The sequence below is a fragment of the Bos grunniens genome, chromosome 9, assembly GCF_055505025.1.
Source record: "Bos grunniens cultivar Pamir isolate PY7600 chromosome 9, Bosgru_T2T1.0, whole genome shotgun sequence".
Lineage (NCBI taxonomy): Eukaryota > Metazoa > Chordata > Mammalia > Artiodactyla > Bovidae > Bos > Bos grunniens.
The window spans coordinates 43,077,948-43,102,687 of record NC_141173.1 but is presented as its reverse complement, the minus strand read 5'-3'; the positions used below and the strand labels follow the sequence as shown (position 1 = coordinate 43,102,687).

Sequence of the window (24,740 nt, the reverse complement as noted above, 5' to 3'; positions counted from 1 at the left end):
GCTCAGTTCTAACTAACCTCAGAGTAACAAACACAAATGGCACTCAGACACAAATTTTGTTCTACCTGGCCAAATCCACGTTCTAAACCTTATTAAAGGGCATAATACTGGAAGCTGCTTTCCACATGCCCAAAGACAAAGAATACCTAGAATACTTCCAGTTTTACCTTCCTATCCAGTGATAGGCTCTGGAACAAAAAGTCAAATCCCAGTTTTACCCCTTATTACCTAAGAGATCTTGGCAAGTTGTTTAGCTCAGTTTCCAATTTCTAGAGTGGGTCCGAGAATTAAATAAGATTAGCACCTCACTCCAGTACTCTTGCCTGGAAAATCCCATGGACAGAGGAGCCTGGTAGGCTGCAGTCCATGGGGTAGCTAGAGTCGGACACGACTGAGCGACTTCACTTTCACTTTTCATTTCCATGCATTGGAGAAGGAAATGGCAAGCCACTCCAGTGTTCTTGCATGGAGAATCCCAGGGACAGGGAAGCCTGGTGGGCTGCCATCTCTGGGGTCGCACAGAGTCGGGCACGAGTGAAGCGACTTAGCAGCAGCAGCAGCAGCAGGTATATAAAGAAGAAACGGAAAGATACACCCAATTGAATGCAGAGTTCCAGAGAATAGCAAGAGATAAGAAAGCCTTCTTAAGTGAACAATGCAAAAAATAGAGGAAAACAATAGAATGGGAAAGACTAAAAATCTCTTGAAGAAAACTGGAGATACCAAAGGAACACTTCATGCAAAGATGGGCACAATAAAACAAAGAAACAGCAAGGACCTAACAGAAGCAGAAGAGGCGGCAAGAATACACAGAACTGTACAAAAAAGGTCTTAATGACCTGGATAACCATGATGGTGTGGTCACTCACCTAGAGCCAGACATCCTGGAATGTAAAGTCAAGTGGGCCTTAGGAAGCATTACTACAAACAAAGCTAGTGGAGGTGATGGAATTCCAGCTGAGCTTTTTAACATACTAAAAGATGATGCTGTTAAAGTGCTGCACTCAATATGTCAGTAAATTTGGAAAACTCAACAAAGGCCACAGGACTGGAAAAGGTCAATTTTCATTTCAATCCCAAAGAACGACAATGCCAAAGAATGTTCAAACTACTGCACAACTGTGCTCCGTTCACATGATAGCAAGGTAATGCTCAAAATCCTTCAAGCTAGGCTTCAATAGTATGTGAACCAAGAACTTCCAGATGTACAAGCTGGATTTAGAAAAGGCAGAGAAACCAGAGATCAAACTGCCACCTTTTGTTGGATCACAGAGAAAGCAAGGGAATTCCAGAAAAACATCTGCTTATGCTTCACTGACTAAGCTAAAAGCCTTTGACTGTATGGATCACAACAAACTGTGGAAATTTCTTAAAGAGATGGGAATTACTAGACCACCTTACTAGCCTCCTGAGAAACCTAGATACAGGCCAAGAAGCAACAGAACCAAACATGAAACAACAGACTGGTTCAAAATTGGAGTATGTCAAAAAAGGAGTATGTCAAGTCTGTATATTGTCATCCTCCTTATTTAACTTAAATGCAGAGTAAAGTGAGTCAAGTGAAGTGAAGTTACTCAGTCATGTCTGACTCTTTGCGACTCCACGCACTGTAGACCACCAGGCTCCTCCATCCATGGAATTTTCTAGGCAAGAGTACTGGAGTGGGTTGCCATTTCCTTCTCCAGGGGATCTTCCCGTCCCAGGGATCAAACCAGGGTCCCACATTGCGGGCAGATGCTTTACCATATGAGCCACCAGAGTACATCATGTGAAATGCCGGACTGGATGAAGCACAAGTTGGAATCAAGATAGCCAGGAGAAATATAAAAAACCTCAGATATGCAGACGATATCACTCTAATGGCAAAAAGCGAAGAGGAATTAAAGAGCCTCTTGATGAAGGTGAAAGAGGAGAGGTGAAAATGCTGGCTTAAAATTCAACATCAAACAACTAACTCATGGCATCTGGTTCCATTATTTTATGACAAATAGAGGGGGGAAAAAAAGTGGAAGCAGTGGCATATTTTATTTTCTTGGGCTCCAAAATCACTGCAGACAACAACTGCAGCCATGAAATTAAAAGACGCTTGCTCCTTGGAAGGAAAGCTATGGTTTTTCCAGTAGTCATGTATGGATATGAAAGTTGGACGATAAAGAAGGCTGAGTGCCGAAGAACTGAGGCTTTCAAATTGTGGTGCTGGAGAAGACTCTTGAGCGTCCTTTGGACAGCAAGGAGATCAAACCAGTCAATCCTAAAAGAAATCAACCCTGAATTGGAAGGACTGCTGCTGAAGCTGAAGTTTCAGTACTTTGGCTACCTGATGCAAAGAGCCGATTCACTGGAAAAGACCCTGTTGCTGGGAAAGATTGAGGGCAGGAGGAGAAGGGGGCAACAGAGAATGAGATGGTTGGATGGCATCACTGACTCAATGGACATGCGTTTGAGCAAACTCCAGGAGATAGTGAAGGACAGGGAAGCCTGGTGTGCTGGCGTGCTGCAGTCGGTGGGATTGCAAAGAGCCGGACCTGACTTAGGAACAACAACAAAGGTATGTAAAGCATCTAAAAGGCGCTTCACAGATGATAAACAAACAACTCATGGCAGCTCTCGGCTGTTACCACTAACTCTTGCCCACGTCTCAGCTCTCAACTAGGACCCCTCACTTACTCAAGAATGCCTTCACTGTCTCAAGCCAGTTAAGAGCCCTACCTCTGTTCTTTCATGGCACCCCAATCCTCCTTTACAACCCTTACTAAACTATTATCATTTGTTTACTCGCCAGTATTTTGTTACTCACAGTATATCAGCACCTAGTATAATATTTGACACATACACAGCACACAGTAACTACTTATTGACTGAATAATGAAAATAATTTAAAATAGGAACTTGTGACTCAAAGCCAAAGTTTGCTAATACCTTCAATATGCTAAAGAACATTTTAAATTATATTTTATTTCCACACAAACTTAGTAACTCCACATCTTGTTTTGCCAACTTTCCCAAAAGGCTACAAAGCTCAAAAAACAAAGATAAAAGAGAAACTGAAAACCACTAAAGTAAAATTTTTAAAGCAAACAAGGTTAGAAGAGAAAGGGAACAAAATACCTAAAATGCACTACACCCCGTGTTAAGACTGCTCTATGTGCGGCATCTGGCCCTCTGAGCTAATGCATAAAGGGACAAGCAGGTTGTTGAGAGAATTCCCAAACTGATGAAAACTACCACAACCAATAAAAACCATCCTGATTTCCTGAGAGCGAGACCAAAGGAAGAAACATAACAGATTACATCATGCTCTGGGTCCAGTTTTTTAAAAGCATGTTTGGTTTCTCTGAAAAGACATGCATTTTCCTTACATGTGGCTTCAATAATTAGTGTCCTATGTTTTTTCTTTAAGCATACCTTAAAAGTCATTTTGGAAGCAACTTCCAGAAATTAAAGTAACAGATAATGACTGCTTAATTTTGAAAGAATGCTTCAGGGTCAAGTAGCAAAAAAGTTTTGATGGCTCCTGACCTTATTTATATTTTTACCAGTATTATTTAATTCTTACTTAAACATCCAATAATCTGAAGTTCAATTTAAGTAAATATCTTTACTAATTACTGAAGAAAACATCACAAAGTTAGGTTTTTTCCCCTTGAAATTGAGGTTCAGATACCCACAATGTGTTGACCAAAGCCCAAAAGAGAAGAAACTGGAAAGCCAAATATACCTGCCTTGGTGCCTCATAAGTTTAATCTAAAAAGAGAAGCAATAGCAAGGAATACATAGCAAATATGAAACTACTCTGGTAAACACTAATTTTGCCTTTTAGTTTCATAACATTAAAGCTAAGATTTCCCTCCCTCTACAAAGGAACTATTTAAGTCTCCTTAAGTAATACACATATGTTGAAAACTATCATCATTTAAACCAAGATTTAAAAATAACTGGTTCTGCTTTTACTAATTTCCTCTGCCAGGTCTTGCCCTCCTATCTACTAGATAGATATATGCAGGTAATTCACAGGGTAAAGTCCTTCAGACAAAGAAGGCAATGGCACCCCACTCCAGTACTCTTGTCTGGAAAATCCCATGGACGGAGGAGCCTGGTGGGCTTCAGTCCATGGGGTCACTAAGAGTTGGACATGACTGAGCAACTTCACTTTCACTTTTCACTTTCATGCATTGGAGAAGGAAATGGCAACCCACTCCAGTGTTCTTGCCTGGAGAATCCCAGGGACAGGGGAGCCTGGTGGGCTGCTGTCTATGGGATCGCACAGAGTCAGACACGACTGAAGTGACTTAGCAGCAGCAGCAGCAGTCCTTCACTAATGACAGCTCTTTCACTTGCCCTCAGTTTCATGTTACCTCTAAACTGATGACTTAGGGTGAAGATCCAAAGCCCAGGTGCTAACCAACAAAGCCTCGAAAAATCAAAGACATCTACTCTGATTAAACATGCTAATGGCCTATTTATGTAGATGGCCTTGCAAAAATAAAGAGTAATCAGATCCTCACTCTACCACTTCTTGCTGCAAGAACTTAGTCAAGTTTCCTCATCTTCTTAGTCTCAGTTTCCTCACTTGAGAAAAAGCAAAAACATCTACCTAAAAGTTAATATAAAGCTAATGAGTAACATATGAAATCCTAGTACAGCACCTGCCACACAGTATGCATCCACAAACTTCAATCACTATGAAATGCAAACTTGACTATGTCACCTCCATGCTTCTGATAATCTTTTAAAGACTCCTCCATAGTCTGAGACAAAATTCAAATCCTGACACAAGATATTTAAGATGTTCCTTCAAAATTTGACTTCTTTCTCCTCTCCTCCCTCTAGTCAGAAGTACCCTCTCTCTCTTTTGAACTTCTAAACCACTCAGTTCAGACTGTTCTCAAATTTACTAATCACATCTTACTCCTACTAAGGTTACAATTTCTTCACAGACACAGATTTTATTCATCATTATGTGCTTAGTTGTATCTGACTCTTTGCAACCCTACGGACTGTAGCCCACCAGGCCTCTCTGCCCATGGGATTCCCCAGGCAAGAATACTGGAGTGAGGTACCATTTCCTACTCCAGGCAGTTCCCAACCAAGGATTGAACCTGGATCCCTTGTGTCTCTTGCATTGGCAGGATTCCTTACCACAGCGCCACCTGGGAAGCCCATTCATCTTTATACCCCTATTTCATATGATACCTAGCAAAGAGTAAACACAACTCATGTTTTGTTTTGTTTTTAATTGAAACCAATTACTTACTTTACTGTAGGAATAATATTTGGCTGGGGCTTTAATAACCGTAAACGGTACCACATACATCTTCCATATACTTTTCTGATATTCTTTAATCGATTTTGCTCTGTCAAAAAAGAAAAAGAAGGGGATAAGTTAAACCATTTTCACAGTGAAGGCAAAATCAGAGTTAAAACCATATTAACCTTCATTATCATGCTAATACTTCACTGGAACATCAAAGTACTCTCTGTGCTGTGCTTAGTTGCTCAGCTATATCCAACTCTTTGTGACCCCATGGACTGCAGCCCACCAAGCTCCTCTGTCCATAGGGATTCTCCAGGCAAGAATACTGAGTGGGCTGCCATGCCCTCCTCAAAGTACTCTCTACTTAACGTTTTAAGAAAAATTCACAAGATAGGCTCAATTTTCTACCACTTAGAACAAGTGATCTATCTGGAAAATTTTATTCAACTACCAGGCAATCATTTCTCATGTGAGATATAACTTTTAATTGAAAAACTTAAAACCTGACTTGAACCCAAAATATTTAATTACATAGTAGTTTCTAAGAAAATTCTCTCCTCCTTCTTCTTCTGCTATAGAAGTAACAAAAAGTGCAAAATAGTTGAAATATGAAATATGTTTGATACTCTTCAAACATAAAAATAATTAAGTTAAATGAGAAAAGTCACACAAACTCATAAGAAATTCAAACAGATTTAAAAGTTGTAACAAAAGGCATTATTCTAGTCCCCAGGAAAAATCTGCAATTCAATTTTAAAAGGAATTAAACCAAAGACAAGATACCATATACTGTTTTTCTAAGCTCACCACAATCACTTGGTTTAAATAAGTCTCCCAAGTTTAAAAAAGTTTTAGATTAAGTTTTAAAATAAAAATCTACCTTTTCATGAAGACGGCATACAAAAAGCAAAGAAAGAAGCCTATGTCACACCAAAGCCAAAGACGAAAGCTTGGAAGGCCAAGAAGGCAGTGCTAAAAGACATCCACAGCCACAGAAAGAGAGAAGATCACATTACCCACCTTCTAGGTGGCCCACGATACTCCAAAGGCAGCCCAATTACCCTTGGAAGAGCAATAAGCTTAATCATTGTGTCATCATCAAGTTCCCCCTGAGCAGGAAGATGGTCATGAAGACAATAGAAGACAGCAAGCAATACACTTGTGTTCATTATGGATATCAAAGACAAAGTATCACATCTACGAAGAAGCTCTACAACATTGATCTGGCCTAGGTCAACACCCTGATTAGGGCTGATGGAGGGAAGGTATATGTTCAACAGGCCCCTCACTATAATGCTTTGGATGTTGCCAACAAAACAGATCATTAGCTGTTTAGTATCAAGTAAAACATCTTTCATAATATTAAAAAAAACAACGAGACTTCCCTAGTGGTCCAGTAGTTAAGACTGCACTTCCACTGCTGGGCGTGCAGGTCTGAACTCTGGTCAGGGACCTAAGATCCCCAAAGGCCACGTGGCATGGCAAGAAAAATAAAAAAACACCTACAAAACCAAAGTCCTTAAACGAGATACCAGATAAGTAAATAAAAGAACTCTGCATATAATAGAATGCTCCAAAGCTGCCATCTAAGAAGTCTACCTACCTGTTACCACCATGCTTTGAGGAAAGAATCCCCATGAGAGCGCTATGTGGCAAGACTTATCAGAATCGGGTAAGATGAAGAGGGATTCAGGAAGGGGGAGGAGCAGTTGCAGAAGGGAGAGTGGTAATATGCAAGGAGACTTATCAAGTAAGTTAATACAGTAAGGACAACTGGAGTCAGTTTTTCATGTCAGAGAAGTGAGTTACATGTATGATTAGAAAATATGAAATGACCTCTGTGGTATTAAGACTGGAACTGAAGGCATCAGTATGAACCAACTAATATCTTTTAATATAGAAACACAGATGTAGACCTATACACATACATACATACATCTTTCCTAACTCGACTAAGTGAGCCTAGGAACAATGACATCTCAGTAGCAGTGAACACACCTAGCACCCAGATCTTGATTTCCAAATAGTATTCTCCACTAACAGGAACCAGAGATCCAAGTATCTTCCCACAAAATATTACAAAAGGAAGAGAATGACTTTACAATGGGGAAGTGATATGCTGAATAACTGCTCCCCCTGAAGATGTCTACGACATCCTAGTACCCAGATTCAGTGAATGTATGATCTCGCATAGCAAACAGGACTTCACAGATGTAACTAAATTAAACATTTGAGATGGGAAAATTATTCTGTATTATTTGGGTGGTCCCAATAGCTGTGAAAAGAAGAGAAGCGAAAACCAAAGGAGAAAAGGAAAGATATAAGCATCTGAATGCAGAGTTCTAAATAGCAAGGAGAGATAAGAAAGACTTCCTCAGCGATCAATGCAAAGAAATAGAGGAAAACAACAGAATGGGAAAGACTAGAGATCTCTTCAGGAAAATTAGAGATACCAAGGGAACATTTCATGCAAAGATGGGCTCGATAAAGGACAGAAATGGTATGGACCTAACAGAAGCAGAAGATATTAAGAAGAGGTGGCAAGAATACACAGAAGAACTGTACAAAAAAGATCTTCATGACCCAGATAATCACGATGGTATGATCACTGACCTAGAGCCAGACATCCTGGAATGTGAAGTCAAGTGGGCCTTAGAAAGCGTCACTACGAACAAAGCTAGTGAAGGTGATGAAATTCCAGTTGAGCTATTTCAAATCCTGAAGATGATTCTGTGAAAGTGCTGCACTCAATATGCCAGCAAATTTGGAAAACTCAGCAGTGGCCACAGGACTGGAAAAGGTCAGTTTTCATTCCAATCCCAAAGAAAGGCAATGCCAAAGAATGCTCAAACTACCATACAATTGCACTCATCTCACACGCTAGTAAAGTAATGCTCAAAATTCTCCAAGCCAGGCTTCAGCAATATGTGAACTGTGAACTTCCTGATGTTCAAGCTGCTTTTAGAAAAGGCAGAGGAACCAGAGATCAAATTGCCAACATCCGCTGGATCATGGAAAAAGCAAGAGAGTTCCAGAAAAACATCTATTTCTGCTTTATTGACTATGCCAAAGCCTTTGACTGTGTGGATCACAATAAACTGTGGAAAATTCTGAAAGAGATGGGAATACCAGACCACCTGAACTGCCTCTTGAGAAATCTGTATGTAGGTCAGGAAGCAACAGTTAGAACTGGACATGGAACAACAGACTGGTTCCAAATAGGAAAAGGAGTCCGTCAAGGCTATATATTGTCACCCTGCTTATTTAACTTATATGCAGAGTTCATGAGAAACGCTGGGTTGGAAGAAGCACAAGCTGGAATCAAGACTGCCAGGAGAAATATCAATAACCTCAGATATGAAGATGACACAACCCTTGTGGCAGAAAGTGAAGAGGAACTAAAGCGCCTCTTGATGAAAGTGAAAGAGGAGAGTGAAAAAGTTGGCTTAAAGCTCAACACTCAGAAAACGAAGATCATGGCATCTGGTTCATCACTTCATGGGAAATAGATGGGGAAACAGTGGAAACAGTGGCAGACTTTATTTTTGGGGGCTCCAAAATCACTGCAGATGGTGACTGCAGCCATGAAATTAAAAGACGCTTACTCCTTTAGAAGGAAAGTTATGACCAACCTAGATAACATATTCAAAAGCAGAGACATTACTTTGCCAACAAAGGTCTGTCTAGTCAAGGCTGTGGTTTTTCCAGTAGTCATGTATGGATGTAAGAGTTGGACTGTGAAGAAAGCTGAGCACCGAAGAATTAATGCTTCTGAACTATGGTGTTGGAGAAGACTCTTGAGAGTCCCTTGGACTGCAAGGAGATCCAACCAGTCCATTCTAAAGGAGATCAGTCCTGGGTGTTCTTTGGAATGATGCTAAAGCTGAAACTCCAATACTTTGGCCACCTCATGCAAAGAGCTGACTCACTGGAAAAGACTCTGATGCTGGGAGGGATTGCGGGCAGGAGGAGAAGGGGATGACAGAGGATGAGATGGCTGGATGGCATCACTGACTCGATGGACTTGAGTTTGAGTGAACTCCGGGAGTTGGTGATGGACAGGGAGGCCTGGCGTGCTGCGATTCACGGTGTCGCAAAGAGTCGGACACAACTGAGCGACTGAACTGAATATAATCACAGGGTTCCTAATAAGGAAGCAAGAGGGTCAAAGAGAAGATGATGTGACCTTGGCAGCAGAGGTTGGAGTGACTTCCTTTGAAGATGGAGGAAGGGGCCACAAGCCAAAGAATACGGGCTGTCTCCAAAAGCTGGAAAAGATAAGATTCTATTCTAAACCCTCCAGAAAGAACCTGCCCTGCCAACACCATGACAAGCCAAGTAAAACCTGCCTGGCAAGTCTGCCCTTCAGAACTATAAAAGAATAAATGTGTATTGTTTTAAGCCACTGAGGTTGTGGTTTGTTACAGCAACAACAGGAAACTAATACAAAAAATCTGATGGGCACCATCTTAATCAGGTGTCAGTAAACATCACCACCAATGAGACAAATGCAATTATATGCCATCTGATAGAACACAAAGAGAAGAACACAGAATCAGTTTTGCAAAATTCTTCTCTAAGATATATAACCTGAATCAAATCATAAGAAAACATCAGACAACAGAACTTTGGGTCCATTCTACAAAATAATTGGCCTAAGATCTTAAGTCAAGAAAAAAGTGAAGAACTGTTCCAGCGTGAAGGACAGGCAAGAAACACGTCAACTAAATGTGATGTGTGATTCTTAAACAAATCTTCTGAAAAGGACATCCACTGAGACAAGTGACAAAAGTTGAATAGGTCTGAAAATGATACGGTTATAATGTTAATTTCCTGATTTTCACAGTTAAATTATGGACACTTTTGAAAACATCACTGGAGATTTTTAAATCTGTATTTCATTAAATTAAGCCTCCACCGTCTCCCATTTTAAGCATAAAACCAAGGAAACATGTTACAAGAACATGCTGAAGTCTCTTTAATAACCAGATGGCTTGATCTATTCAAAGGAATGATATTCTCCCAATGTTTCTGTCCAAGAGAAAGTACACATGGTTTTTAGCCCCCAAAGTCTTGCACAATGTGTAATGAACCTTGTCTTCTTACTCCCAATCCAAAACTCACACCCTAGCCTTGTAGGAGGATATTTAATCAGTAAGTAGCATGGGGTTTGGCTGACACAGTAACACAGTGGCACCCAGCACAACTAAATATTCACAGTACACATTCCAAAATGCTATAGACCTCAAGTCAAAGTAACTGTCAAAAGGAAAATCTTTCCACAGGGAGGGCTGGCTTGGGAGTTTGAGACCAGCAGATGCAAACTACTATATACAGAATGAATAAACAACAAGGTCCTATTGTAACCGCACAGGGCACTGTACTCGACACCCTGTAACCATAATGGAAAAGAAAAAAAGTGAAGTCCTTCCAGATGGTTTCTTTTAAAGACACTTAGAATAAAAAGGAATTCATTAGGAGAAGGCAATGGCACCCCACTCCAGTACTCTTGCCTGGAAAATCCCATGGACAGAGGAGCCTGGTAGGCTGCAGTCCATGGGTCGCTGAGTCGGACACAACTGAGGGACTTTATTTTTCACTTTTCACTTTCATACACTGGAGAAGGAAATGGCAACCAGTGTTCTTGCCTGGAGAATCCCAGGGACAGGGGAGCCTGGTAGGAGGCCGTCTATGGGGTCGCACAGAGTCAGACACAACTGAAGCGACTTAGCAGTAGCAGTTTATACAATTACTAGTTTCATGGCCAGGAAAAACTACCTAAGTAATATCATTAATTTATACTTTTTAAAGAAATTACTCACATTTATAGAAAAAGGAAATTACAAGGTCATAAAATAATTCTGTGATTTAGAAAACAACAGAGCAACACATGATGACTGCTCTCAGCAATCATAAAGTCTGTATGTTCACAGGAATAGTCCAGGTTTGGGGATAGGTTATTATGATTGTGATTCATAAGCTATACAATGCCTTCACTAAAACAGTCACATCCATCTGTCCTGCAGAATGATCTGCCAGTCTGTAGTACAGAGTGAACCCTTAGCACTGTACTCCTAGAATCTGAAGAGCTAAAAGAATGTTAGCCAGATGAGATCTTCAAATCTGTGTGCCTGCTTATTACAAAAGAATTTAAAATCATGTACCTTCTTATAGACTTCTAATTTGGCATCTAAAATTTTCATTGTACGTTTGAAGAGGTGGCAAATATGTCATTTCCAACATAAGTTGACATTTTAAAATAAAAGTTTCATCGCTTTTAGATGTACCAATGAAATGTGAAAACCATAGCAATTTCATACCCACCATCATCCATTTACAGAAATTCATGAACAAGCTCTTCATCCTACCTCCCCCACATAATTTTATCCTAATTGTAATATATTTTTATCCTAGTAAGTCATTTCTTATACTACTGACACATCCTTCTTAAAATTAATGTTTTATTCCGGGACTATTTTTCCCAAATTTTTATATTGAAAATTTTCAAGCCTTCAGAAAAGTTGAAAGAATATTACATTGAACAATACCCTTCACCTAAATTCACCAACTATTAATATTTTGCAACTCTTGGCTTTATTTCTAGTTCCTTCTTTCCCTCTCTCTCCCCCATTTTTTTAGAGTAAACTGAAGACATCAAGACACTTCACCTCTAAATGCTTTGGCATACATGGCCAAAGAACATTAGGAAAGTTTAACACATCCAGAAGTTTTTTTTGACATGTTAAAATTTCTGACGCTACTTTTATCTGTATGCGCGTGCATGTCTGTGTGTGCTATCAAGGCAACATAAATATTCAGTTCAGTCGCTCAGTCGTGTCCAACTCTTCATGACCCCATGAATCGCAGCACGCCAGGCCTCCCTGTCCATCACCAACTCCCGGAGTTCACTCAGACTCACGTCCATCGAGTCAGTGATGCCATCCAGACATCTCATCCTCTGTCGTCCCCTTCTCCTCCTGCCCCCAATCCTTCCCAGCATCAGTCTTTTCCAATGAGTCAACTCTTCGCATGAGGTGGCCAAAGTACTGGAGTTTCAGCTTCAGCATCATTCCCTCCAAAGAAATCCTAGGGCTGATCTCCTTCAGAATGGACTGGTTGGATCTCCTTGCAGTCCAAGGGACTCTCAAGAGTCTTCTCCAACACCACAGTTCAAAAGCATCAATTCTTTGGCCCTCAGCCTTCTTCACAGTCCAACTCTCACATCCATACATGACCACAGGAAAAACCATAGCCTTGACTAGACGAACCTTTGTTGGCAAAGTAATGTCTCTGCTTTTGAATATGCTATCTAGGTTGGTCATAACTTTCCTTCCAAGGAGTAAGCGTCTTTTAATTTCATGGCCACAGTCACCATCTGCAGTGATTTTGGAGCCCAGAAAAATAAAGTCTGACACTGTTTCCACTGTTTTCCCACCTATTTCCAATGAAGTGGTGGGACGGGATGCCATGATCTTCGTTTTCTGAATGTTGAGCTTTAAGCCAACTTTTTCACTGTCCACTTTCACTTTCATCAGGAGGCTTTTGAGTTCCTCTTCACTTTCTGCCATAAGGGTGGTGTCATCTGCATATCTGAGGTTACTGATATTTCTCCTGGCAATCTTGATTCCAGCTTCTGTTTCTTCCAGTCCAGCATTTCTCATGATGTACTCTGCATATAAGTTAAATAAGCAGGGTGACAATATACAGCCTTGACGGACTCCTTTTCCTATTTGGAACCAGTCTGTTGTTCCATGTCCAGCTCTAACTGTTGCTTCCTGACCTGCATACAGGTTTCTCAAGGGGCAGGTTAGGTGGTCTGGTATTCCCATCTCTTTCAGAATTTTCCACAGTTTATTGTGATCCACACAGTCAAAGGCTTTGGCATAGTCAAGAAAGCAGAAATAGATGTTTTTCTGGAACTCTCTTGCTTTTTCCATGATCCAGTGGATGTTGGCAATTTGATCTCTGGTTCCTCTGCTTTTTCTAAAAGCAGCTTGAACATCAGGAAGTTCACAGTTCACATATTGCTGAAGCCTGGCTTGGAGAATTTTGAGCATTACTTTACTAGCATGTGGGATGAGTGCAATTGTACGGTAGTTTGAGCATTCTTTGGCATTGCCTTTCTTTGGGATTGGAATGAAAACTGACCTTTTCCAGTCCTGTGGCCACTGCTGAGTTTTCCAAATTTGCTGGCATATTGAGTGCAACACTTTCACAGCATCATCTTTCAGGATTTGAAATAGCTCAACTGGAATTCCATCACCTCCACTAGCTTTGTTCGTAGTGACGCTTTCTAAGGCCCACTTGACTTCACATTCCAGGATGTCTGGCTCTAGGTCAGTGATCACACCATCGTGATTATCTGGGTCATGAAAATCTTTTTTGTACAGTTCTTCTGTGTATTCTTGCCACCTCTTCTTAATATCTTCTGCTTCTGTTAGGTCCATACCATTTCTGTCCTTTATCGAGCTCATCTTTGCATGAAATGTTCCTTTGGTATCTCTGATTTTCTTGAAGAGATCTTTAGTCTTTCCCATTCTGTTGTTTTCCTCTATTTCTTTGCATTGATTGCTGAAAAAGGCTTTCTTATCTCTTCTTGCTATTCTTTGGAACTCTGCATTCAGATGTTTATATCTTTCCTTTTCTCTTTTGCTTTTCACTTCTCTTCTTTTCACAGCTATTTGTAAGGCCTCCTCAGACAGCCATTTTGCTTTTTTGCATTTCTTTTCTATGGGAATGGTCTTGATCCCTGTCTCCGAAACTCAAATACTGTTAAAGATATAATAGCTTTAAAAAAAAAAAAGCAACTTAAAACACAAGGATGTACATCCCACTAGAACCTTAAACACTACATACCCCAAAGTAAAAACAATTCACTGAGCTGAAAGGACCCACAGACATAAGAGGTACTGAGAATGTCTTCCTCAAGATCATAGCCAATCTGGCCAGAGATTCTTTAAATAAGCTTTTAGACATTAATATAAATCCATATAATAAATTCAGCATATATATAAGAGCAGAAGGAAGAAAACATTCACCACTCCAACACCCAGGTAATAATCACTAATAACATTTTAATATGTTTCCTTTGTAGTCCTCTTTAGGAGAACATCTGGGAAGCAGGAAAAAAGCTGGCAAGGTGGATGGTACATACTCAGGAAAGATTTCTCTGTGAACAAGGCAATTCCAGCAACTAATTTCTAGGGACAATATGCTTCCCTCAATTGAAGGGCTGTGGGGCTGCCTCAATCAAGACTCTCAAGGACCCTCAAAACCCTCTTTTCAGCAGTAAACATGACATCTACTACTATTCCCAGTGCAACAAATGCCCAAGTGAGTTTCTCAGACAGCAGAACAAACAGGACATACAAAAGCTAATTTAAGGAAAGCACTGTATAATGTACCAATGTCCCAATGGAGAGACACAAACACATAAAGCTAAAGTTTTAGTTTTTTAATTTCTAAATATCTCCATGTTTAGAAACTTGTAAACAATATTTAATGACTACTAATAACCAAATAAATTAAGACACCATAATATACCTACCATCCTATATAATTAGACATATAAACTGTTCCTAACTTCTTGGCATTATGGGCATACAGGGTGTTCTTTGAGAAGCAATTTCCAAAGTGAGGGTGGGGAAAGTCTCCATACCTCCAATGAGCAATTCTTGGAACACCAGCTAGGTGTCCAAGAATTCAACTCAACTCTGACACCATCTACCCAGACTGTAGGGTTGAGGGTTCAGTCCTCCAAGACTGTACACCCAAGCCCCCCTACTTTAGATGCCAGTCATTAGCCCAGATAATAGACTGGGGGTTCCAATAACCTCTTCCTTTGGTTTAATTTGCTAAAGCAGCTCACAGAACACAGAGAAACATTTTACTTACTATATTACCAGTTTATTATAAAAGGATACAACTCAGGAATGGACAAACAGAAGAGATGCACAGAGCAGGGTTTGGAGAAAGGGCAAGGAGGTTATACATAAATGTATATAAGAAGTACATATTTGGTCATTCAGATGACCATAATATATTTAAGTCACAATATCACAGTATCTTTCTCTAGTCCTGTATTTAGACCTATATCCTTAGAACACTGCCCTAGAGGTGGAATTACTAAAGTTTTTAACATGTATATAGCTCTCTTCTAAAAAAAAGAAGTAGGACTATACATTCTTTTTCAGCAGTTTGCATGAATAGCACTACCATTCTGCAGCAGCCAGTAATAAAGTCCATTTTTATTAATCTGCACTCAACTCCTGGAAGCAGACATTGTTTTCTTATACATAATCACCCCTCCCCTTTCCAGCTGCCAAGAATATAATAGGTACTATATAAATATTTGTAAAGAACGTACAGAATTCCTTTATCTAGAAAACATTATTACATGTCCTTTATTAAGTACACATTGGTAAGTACCTACTATGTGCCCAGATCTTTCTGGACACTGAGGACACATCAAAAAACAATATAAAAGTCCCAGCTCTCACAGACCATACATTCCAGTTCAGAAGACAGCAGTAAAAAAATAAACTTTATAGTATATTAGAAGATGATAAGTGCTGTGAAGAGAAATAAAACAGAAAAAGTGAAGAGCTTTTTTGCAGGCAGAAAGAAACTTAACAACTTAAAATAAGGTGCTCAAAGAAGGCAACACTGAGAAGATGGCATTTGAGCAAGGCCATAATAGAGATGAGGAAGATCACAACAGGCTATCTAGAGGAAAAGCATTCCAGGCACAGGAAGCAATAACCATAAAGGTTCCAGAGAAGCATGCCTCACGTGCCCTAAGAACGGTGGAGCAGCTGGTCTGACTGGAATGGAAGGAGCAAGAGAGAAAGGAACAAGAAATGAAGTCCAAAAGTTCATGAAGGATTTCATAGACCACTCTATGACTTTAGCTTCTATTCAGATTGAGATGGGAGAGCCTTAAAGGGTTCTGAGTCCAAGAGTGACATGCGCCAGCTTCAGTTAAAAAAGGATCACTGTGCTACTATTTCGAGAACAGACTGCAAGGAGCAAGGGTGGACACAAGGAGACCAGTTTGGAGACTAACAATAATCTAGGCAATAAAACAGGACAGTGCTGGTAGCAAAGCAATTAGAAATGGTCAGACTAGATGTAATTTGAAAGTAGAGCCAACAGGACACACTAACATCTGGAAGCAGCACATAAGACAGAGATAAGCCAAGAGAAACTCCGAGACTGCTGGCCAGAACAGTTGAAGAAACAGTTGTGATTAACTGAAATGGGAAAGACTACAGGTCAGGAAGGTTGGGAGAATGGACAGAAATCACATTGATTTTTTGCATAATAAGATCTCTATTAGATACACAAATAGAAATGTGGAGAGTTCAAGAAGAGTTCTAGATTGGAAATGTAAGTCTGGGAAATGTAATTTTTATGAGTCACATAGATGATACCTAAAGTCATGAGACTGGGTGAGATCACCAAAGGAAGTACAGATGGAAAAGAAGTTAAGGTATCAGCCTAGAGGTATTCTAATATTGAGGTCCTCAATGGTAAACTATGCTCAATAAATCCCAAGAAAAAACAGATACTACCCTCACATCTACAGCCAAGTGATTCTTGAAAAGACTGTGTTCATTCAGTGAAAAATGAACAGTCTCTTCAATAAATACTGCTTGGACAACTGGATTTCCACCCATAGGAATATATTCAAAAGAACTGAAAATAAGAACTCACAGATTGGTATACAATGTTCACTGCAGCATCACTCACAACAAAGAATAGAAATAACCCAAGTGTTCATCAATAGATGAGTGAATTAAAATATGGATATATCCATACAACAGAATATTGTTCAGCCATAAAAAGAATTATGTTCTGATATATGCTACAATATGGATGAATCTAGAAAAATTATGCTAAATGAAATAAGCCAAACATGAAAAGGCAAATACTGTATGATTCCCCTTATACGAAATATCTAGAATCAGATCAGATCAGATCAGTCGCTCAGTCGTGTCCGACTCTTTGCGACCCCATGAATCACAGCACACCAGGCCTCCCTGTCCATCACCAACTCCCGGAGTTCACTCAGACTCACGTCCATCGAGTCAGTGATGCCATCCAGCCACCTCATCCTCTGTCGTCCCCTTCTCCTTCTGCCCCCAATCCCTCCCAGCATCAGAGTCTTTTCCAATGAGTCAACTCTTCGCATGAGGTGGCCAAAGTCCTGGAGTTTCAGCTTTAGCATCATTCCTTGCAAAGAAATCCCAGGGCTCATCTCCTTCAGAATGGACTGGTAATAGGCAAATTTATATAGTTTTGTCTATATATATGGAGTTTTCCAGGGGCCGAAGGAAAGGGACAATAAGAAGCTACTGCTCAACAGGCAGAGTTTATTTAAGTTGATGAAAAATTTTGGAAACAGTGGTGATGGTTGCGCTGCATTGTGAACCCTACAGTGTATACTGAACTATACACTTAAAACAGTAAAACTACAAATTTTCCCTTTTGTTTTGTGATCCCATGGACCACAGCCCACCAGGTTCCTCCGTCCATGGGATTTCCCAGGCAAGAATACTGAAGTAGGTTGCCATTTCCTTCTCCAGAGGTTCTTCCCACTGCAGGGATCCAAACACGTGTCTTTGGCACTGGCAGGAGGGTTCTTTACCACTGAGCCACCAGGGAAATCCCTCATCCTTTAATAGTCCAGTCAAAATCAACCTAACTCTAAAGAGACTTTCCTCACCTCTAGATACTGACGACTACCACCAATTAGATGCAAATACTTTATCCAACTAACTTCCACAGCACTTATTTTCACTTTTCCTACATTTTCTTTGCTGTGTTTTGGATATATTAATAATAATTCGTATTTGTCTAATTCTAATTCTCCCACCCCATCAGGGTTATAAACTAACAAAAGACTGTATTTACACTGCATGCCTCTTTGTACTGTCGGCTGTTTTTATATAGGTAAACAGTGAGTGCTCAATCAATAACTACTAGATTTAACTAAACTGGCAAAAATCTATAGCAAAAAACATCTGGAATACACATGAGAAAATTCCTTCATCCATACTGACACAAATGTAATTCCAAACTGTAAGGAACACCTTATGTTACCATACCCAACTTTGGGTTCACCCACCTACCACAGCAAAGACAATTCACTGATGCTAGGTGTGGTGAAGGACACTACAGTGTTTATCGTGGATGCCAAGCAAGGAGTAGGGGCAGCTCATGCTCAAAAGACCCAAACTCCACAACCCAAACTCCAAGGGTTTTTAAAGGCAACCTCTGGGGGCTTCGGGGATGCAGGATACACGACTTTCTTCTGACTGGGGTGGTGAGGTGGAGTGGTTTCAGGAATCTCAACTATCAACCTTCCAATGTCACCTCAGGGATGCGGGTCTTAGTTCCTAAAGAACAACTCCAAGAGATCCTTCAGACTGTCCTGTATATTCCTTGAGGATGAACTAGCACTCTTTTTACTCATGACTTCCCTACTTAAGTAACTACCTATGCCTGCTCTATGGAACTCAAGGAAGGCCCACGAGACTGAAGTCTTTTTCTACAAACAAGAAATGGGGAACACCAAAAGGCTTTTGTACCTGGGAGGGTCCTGCAGGGTCCTGCTTGGTTTCAGTCCCCCATTCCTTTGATACTCTTCACTCTTGAAAAGAATAGGTACAGGACAAGGAAGGGAATAATTTTGGATAGAAGTTAATCATAAACTCTGCAGAGGAACTCAGGCTCTAGGGAGACTTAGTTTTCACTTATTAAGAAAATGAACAATAACGCCTTTCAAACAAACAATATGATGGTGAGATGGTGTAAATATATTTATTATCAATAAAGTCTGGTAACAGGAAACTTTTTTTCAAAGAAGTCCAAGTACAATATGGATACATTTGTTGTTGTTGCTTAGTTGCTGAGTTGTGTCCATCTCTTTTGCAACCCCATGGACTGTAGCCCACCAGGCTTCTCTGTCCATCAGATTTTCCAGGCAAGAATACTGGAGCGGGTAACCATTTCCTTTTCCAGGGGATCTTCCCCATGCAGAGACTGAACCTGCATCTCCTGCATTAGCAGGCAGATTCTTTTTCCACTGAGCCATCTGGGAAGCCTGGATACATTTGTTTGGACTTTTTAATTTCTGAACAAAAAGTATAATTAAGGGAATGAACATCTGAAAGTTGTATTTGATATGAAAATAAACCTATCTTTGTCTTTCAGCTTCTTCAAGATCAAGCTAGAATGCAAGATGACCTTTAAATAAAAACAATTTATGTAATGCATTTACTAATTCCAATGTTTGTCACCATATTTATAAAACCTAAACTTGTACTGCCAGGTTTTCAGCTGGTTTCCTCGACTGTGTGGAACTTAAATGTGTCTATGCTCATGTCTGGTACCCTTTCTGTCTGGACAGAACAGAGACAATGACTTGATTTTAAAATGAGTCAAGCTTTTTAGATCTCTAATACCCCTTTCAAAATCTAAAATTTTAGGAAGACTGTATGTTCTAAGTGGAATATGAACATTCAAAAAATATACTGCCTTGCACACAGCGCTTTCCACTTCTCATTTTAATACTTATTATAATGCGTTATACTAATTACGGAGGGAGTGCAAGGTAGTGGCTAGCAAGAGAAGCTTTGGCATAAGATGAATTTGGGTCCAACAACCAATCTTCCACTTAGCAGCAATATGGCTTTAAGCAAGTTGGTTAGCTCTTCTTTGGCTCTATTTTCTCATTAATAAAATTGGGATAACACTTGAGTCTAACTCAAAGTGATACAGTGAGTGCATTCAGCACTTCCCATCCTGAGGCTAGTAAACATTCAATGAACAGCTGCAGCGCCTGACATGAAGATTACAATCATCTGTCTCAGACTGGAATGGGATGTGGGATCTCCCCCAATACGAAAAGGGACTACTATACCTAAAGTCATCTCAAAGGAGATGCCCACACCAAAATATTTTAACTGTTTTTGGGTGACAGAATTACAAGCAATTTTTGTTCTGTCCCTTTGATCTTTTTTGCATTGAGTATATGTAACTTATTAAGAAAAAAGCTCTAAACCCTTAAAAGCCTGATCTATCACCTAGAAGCAGCATCTAGCAGTCTTACATGCTCTATGTGTGTGCTCAGTCACTCTAGTCGTGTCCAACTCTGCAACCCTACAGACTGTAGCCCACCAGGCTCCTCTATCCATGGGATTTTCCTGGCAAATATACTGGAGCAGGGTGCCATTTCCTCCTCCAGGGGATCTTCCCAACCCATGGATCAAACCCAGGTCTCCCACAATGCAGGTGGATCCTTTACCACTGAGCTACCAGGGAAGCCCATTATGCTCTATAAATAACTTGCAAAATGAACAAATTTCTACAGTGCCTTTAGTTTTAAAGCAAACATGTTTATATGCATTTATTTCTTTGCTTCTCATCATCACTTCTTGGTAGGTAGAGCAGTTTATTATTACTACTCTTAGAAAATGAGGATGAGAGTTCAGAAACAACTAATCAGGGACTAGGCTGAAACTTAAACCCAAAACCTCTAATTCAAATGAGTTTTTCACTTTACTATTGAGCACTAAAAGTGAACTCTTACATTCCCAAGTCAGAGAGCTAAATCACTTGTACATATCTGAAAGGCAAGGAACAAAGAATAAAGGAATTCAACTTTTAAAGTTTCATTAATCCTTTCAAACAATCTGAGTACATGAGTGTACCAAATCAAATTGTTCCAGAAAGTCCAAGTAACCAGCAAAAACAGCAGGCCCTAACAGCCCCAATATGTGCCAGACACTGTTCTCAACACTTTACATATACCTATTTTATTAATTTAATTCTATGGAACATAACTACCGTCTCTATTTCAGAAATGAGTACACTAAAACACAGAGAAGTTAAACCACTTGCCTAAGATTAACACAGTAATTGGCAGACCCAGGTTTCAAAACTAGTTTTGAAAAGTAAGGAGTAAAAAAAAAAACAAAAACCCAAATTTGGGAAAAAGTAATGACATATTTTATCTCAATTCAAATGATCTATAATCCTTAACCTATGGAAAGAATAGAAGTCCTCTCAGGATTATTTGAGAAGGAAATGGCAACCCACTCCAGTATTCTTGCCTAGAGAATCCCAGGGACGGGGGAACCTGGTGGGCTGCCGTCTATGGGGTCACACAGAGTCGGACACGACTGAAGCAACGCAGCAGCAGCAGCAGCAGCAGGATTATTTGAATTTGTAATAATTACAGCATTAATTTTCTCTTGTCAAGTATCACTGTAAACCTATTAAAGTTACTTTAACAAAAATATTCTGCTTTCAACTACATTATTTTATAGCACTGTTTTACTCTAAATGCTTCTTAGCTTGGTAAAACCAAAAGGCTAAGACATTAGAGACTTTTTTGTTTTTATCAAAGTGCCCATATCAAAAGAAATATGCCACCTCCCCAAACGACAATTCCAGCTAAAGACCACTACCTACTTTAGCAACTCAACCTAGCTACAATTTACAACCTTGTAAAAAACCAATACATAGCACTCACTCCAGATCAATTAAATCAGAGTACCTGGTGATGGTCATTCCCCCAAATGATTCTAACAAGGAGTCAGGGCTAAGAACCACTATTCCTTAACCACTAAGGAAATCCAAACCCTCCATGTTATTACTTCAAACAGAACTTTTTTCATAATGGTCAGAAAAAGTATTCAGTCACTTATTCAGTGAACTTGCAAACAACCAAGAGAGTAAGATAAACAGGACCCTTCAACTACTAAAAGGGGTATTAATTATAAGTGCACTTAGCCCAACAGATTAGACAAAAGTTAAGGCAAAATGGGGCTATCCAGGTGGCTCAGCAGTAAAGAATCCATCAACCAGTGCAGGAGACACAGGTTCAATCCCTAAGTCAGGAAGATTCCCTGAAGAAGGAAATGGCAACTCATTCCAGTATTCTTGCCTGTGAAATCCCATGGGCAGAGGAGTCTGCCAGGCTACAGTCAATGGGGGTCGCAAAAGAGTCAGAAGCAACTTAGGGACTAAACAGCAACAACAGAAAAGGGATTCCAGTAATAATGTTAACAGAGTAACTTCAACTAACATCTCAAATATGCCAATGCAAAGACCAAGCTACTTCTATTTTTCAAATCCAAGATTTGCACACCTGAAATGGCGCCATGCTTTCTTGATGGACTCATGGGCCCAACAATTCCGAAAGAGCAACACTGAAACAACCGTCAACCTGAAAACTGAAAGCCCCCAAAAGTGTTATCTTGTAAAAAATAACTAAACAAAGATTAAACTCAACTTTAAGGTTGTATAACTGCTGGCAAAGGAAATCTTTTTATGTTTTCACATAGAAGATACCCCTGAAAAGTCAAGACTGCCCTAAGAACTCTGAAATTCAAAATCATCATATGCCTACATATGTTTGAAGGAAAATAATTTGGTGACTTGTACTGATAGGAGGCTATTTATAATCTTTATTCATCTCACTTAAAAAGTAGTCATTAAGTCACTCACTTAAAAAGCTGTTGGAATAATTTGCTTGATTATTAGTGATGTTTTAGACCCTTAATGGCTTGTTAGGGCAGGTATTATCTTTCTAAAATCTGAAAAATTCTGTGGTATATCTGTCCTCAAGCATTTTGAATAAAGGGTGTGGGTCTGTAGTAGTAATTTTGAATAATACAACATGATATTTTAATATTTGAACTTATTTTATTTTCCTGTGAAACAGTAAGCAGCCAAAAGCACTGAATCAGTCTTAAAGCTTAACAAGACCTGGGTTGATTCAATGCTTCACTGGGTCACAATGTCCCCAAAGTAAAGTATATCACCTGGACAACATAGACCCCCAACACACCCAACTTGAGAGTCTATTTACTCAAGTTACCAGAGCTCTTGAGAAACAGAAAACCTTCCCTAAATGTTCATACTCAAAACCTGTTACTGTTAACGCACCATAAGCAACCTCCATAAACAACCTATTAAGGCCTTGCAGTTCTATCAGTCTTAAGAATATCACCTGCCATATGTCCTAACAAGAGTGCAACAAATGGAATCTAAACATTACCCAAACATAAAATGCCTTGACAAGAATCTATTTAATTATGTGTTCTATACCAATGTCGTTCAAAGTGAAAAAATTTAGAACTGAAAGAAAATGGACCAACCACCTCACAACCGATCTACCTACAAGCCTTAATCCTTCCTTCATACTTAAGCTTTTTTCGCCATAAACAGGAAACTTCGAAGAGAAGGAAATAGAGAAATGCCTAATTCTTGCTAAGGAGAATAACATCATTGCTTCCAACCCCCACAGTGTGAGTGAACAAATGAAAAGGCAACGAGGGAAAGGCACGGAGAGGTGGGGGACGTTTGGGGAGCTCAGCTGGAGTCCTATACATGCCACCCAACTCAGATGGTGCCCTAAACATCTGTAACGACAGCTGCAACAGGGAAACGGGGGTGTCGGGGAAAGAGGACCGTGGCTTGGCGGCTCAGAGTGGAGCCTGCACGCTTGTCTTCTTCCTTTGCCAACTCTTCTCTCACCTTCCAATTCCCATCCTCGCGATCCCATCCTGCTCCCTCCATAAAGAAAAATACCAATAAAACCCGAGGCAGAGAAGACAAAGGGGCAGGACACGGCTGCAAGGAACGTTCAGAACAATAGGGGAGAGGGAGCACAGCGAAACTCCTGAGGAGGACAATAAGGGGGGGTGGGAGGAGCCCAGAGAGACACCCAGGGAAACACCACCGAGCCCGGGCCCCGCGGGCGGCGGACGCCTGGACGCGAGGCCCGGCCGCGCGGGCGTTATCACCCTGTGCGCGGCGGGCTGGGCTGGGCCGGAGCGACGCGGCCCGGAGGAGCCGGTGGGGCCTGCGCGGGTCAACAGGCAGCTGCCGGCGGGACTCACCGGCATTCTGATCTCGGGGCCAGAGGTAGTATGTGGCCGGAATCACGATGAGCCCCACGAAGGAGGTGAGGAAGTAAAAGAAGGTGTTCCCGCTGTCATCGTACTGGAACTGCTGCCCCGCCATGGCACCCCCTCCTCCGCCTCCCTCTTCTCACCGCCGCCGCCACGACCCCGCTCTGCAATCCAGCTCCCAGCTCCCCGGCCCCGTGTGGCGTAGCTCCTACGCCGCCGCCGCCGCCGCCTCTCCTCCCCGCCCCCACGCTACTCTCAGGGACACGCCGCCGCCACTGCCGCTGCCTTCTCCAGCTCTCGCGAGAAGAGAGAGCTCCCGCCCCACTCGGTTTTTCCCTCCCCCGCCCCTCGCTTCTCCCTCACTAGCTCGCTGAAGGAGACGTGGCGCGCGCAGCCGAAGATCTCCGCGAGGTCCCGCCCTTAGCCCTGCCCGCTTAGCTTCAGCTCCGCCCCTCGAGCTCTGGTAGACCCTCTTTTAAGGCCCCGCGTCTACCCTAAAGTTTCTCGTCCCCCCCCCACTTCCGTTTCCTGGCCCAGGGTCCCACTCCAGGTCGCGAAGA

At 40.9% G+C, this 24,740-nt stretch overlaps 1 protein-coding gene across 1 annotated transcript in view; it reads right to left on the bottom strand.

The window, feature by feature from the left end:
- The window catches only part of SEC63 (SEC63 protein translocation regulator), a 66,156-nt gene extending 41,740 nt beyond the window's left edge, over positions 1-24,416 (bottom strand). The window contains exons 1-2 of the mRNA XM_086317461.1: positions 24,169-24,416; positions 5,255-5,354 (exon numbers count right to left, since the gene is read on the bottom strand). Coding sequence (XP_086173587.1) covers positions 5,255-5,354; positions 24,169-24,292 — 224 coding nt within the window. The 5' untranslated portion in view covers positions 24,293-24,416. The remainder of the gene's footprint in view (positions 1-5,254; positions 5,355-24,168) is intronic.
- Between the last annotated feature and the right edge of the window lie 324 nt (positions 24,417-24,740).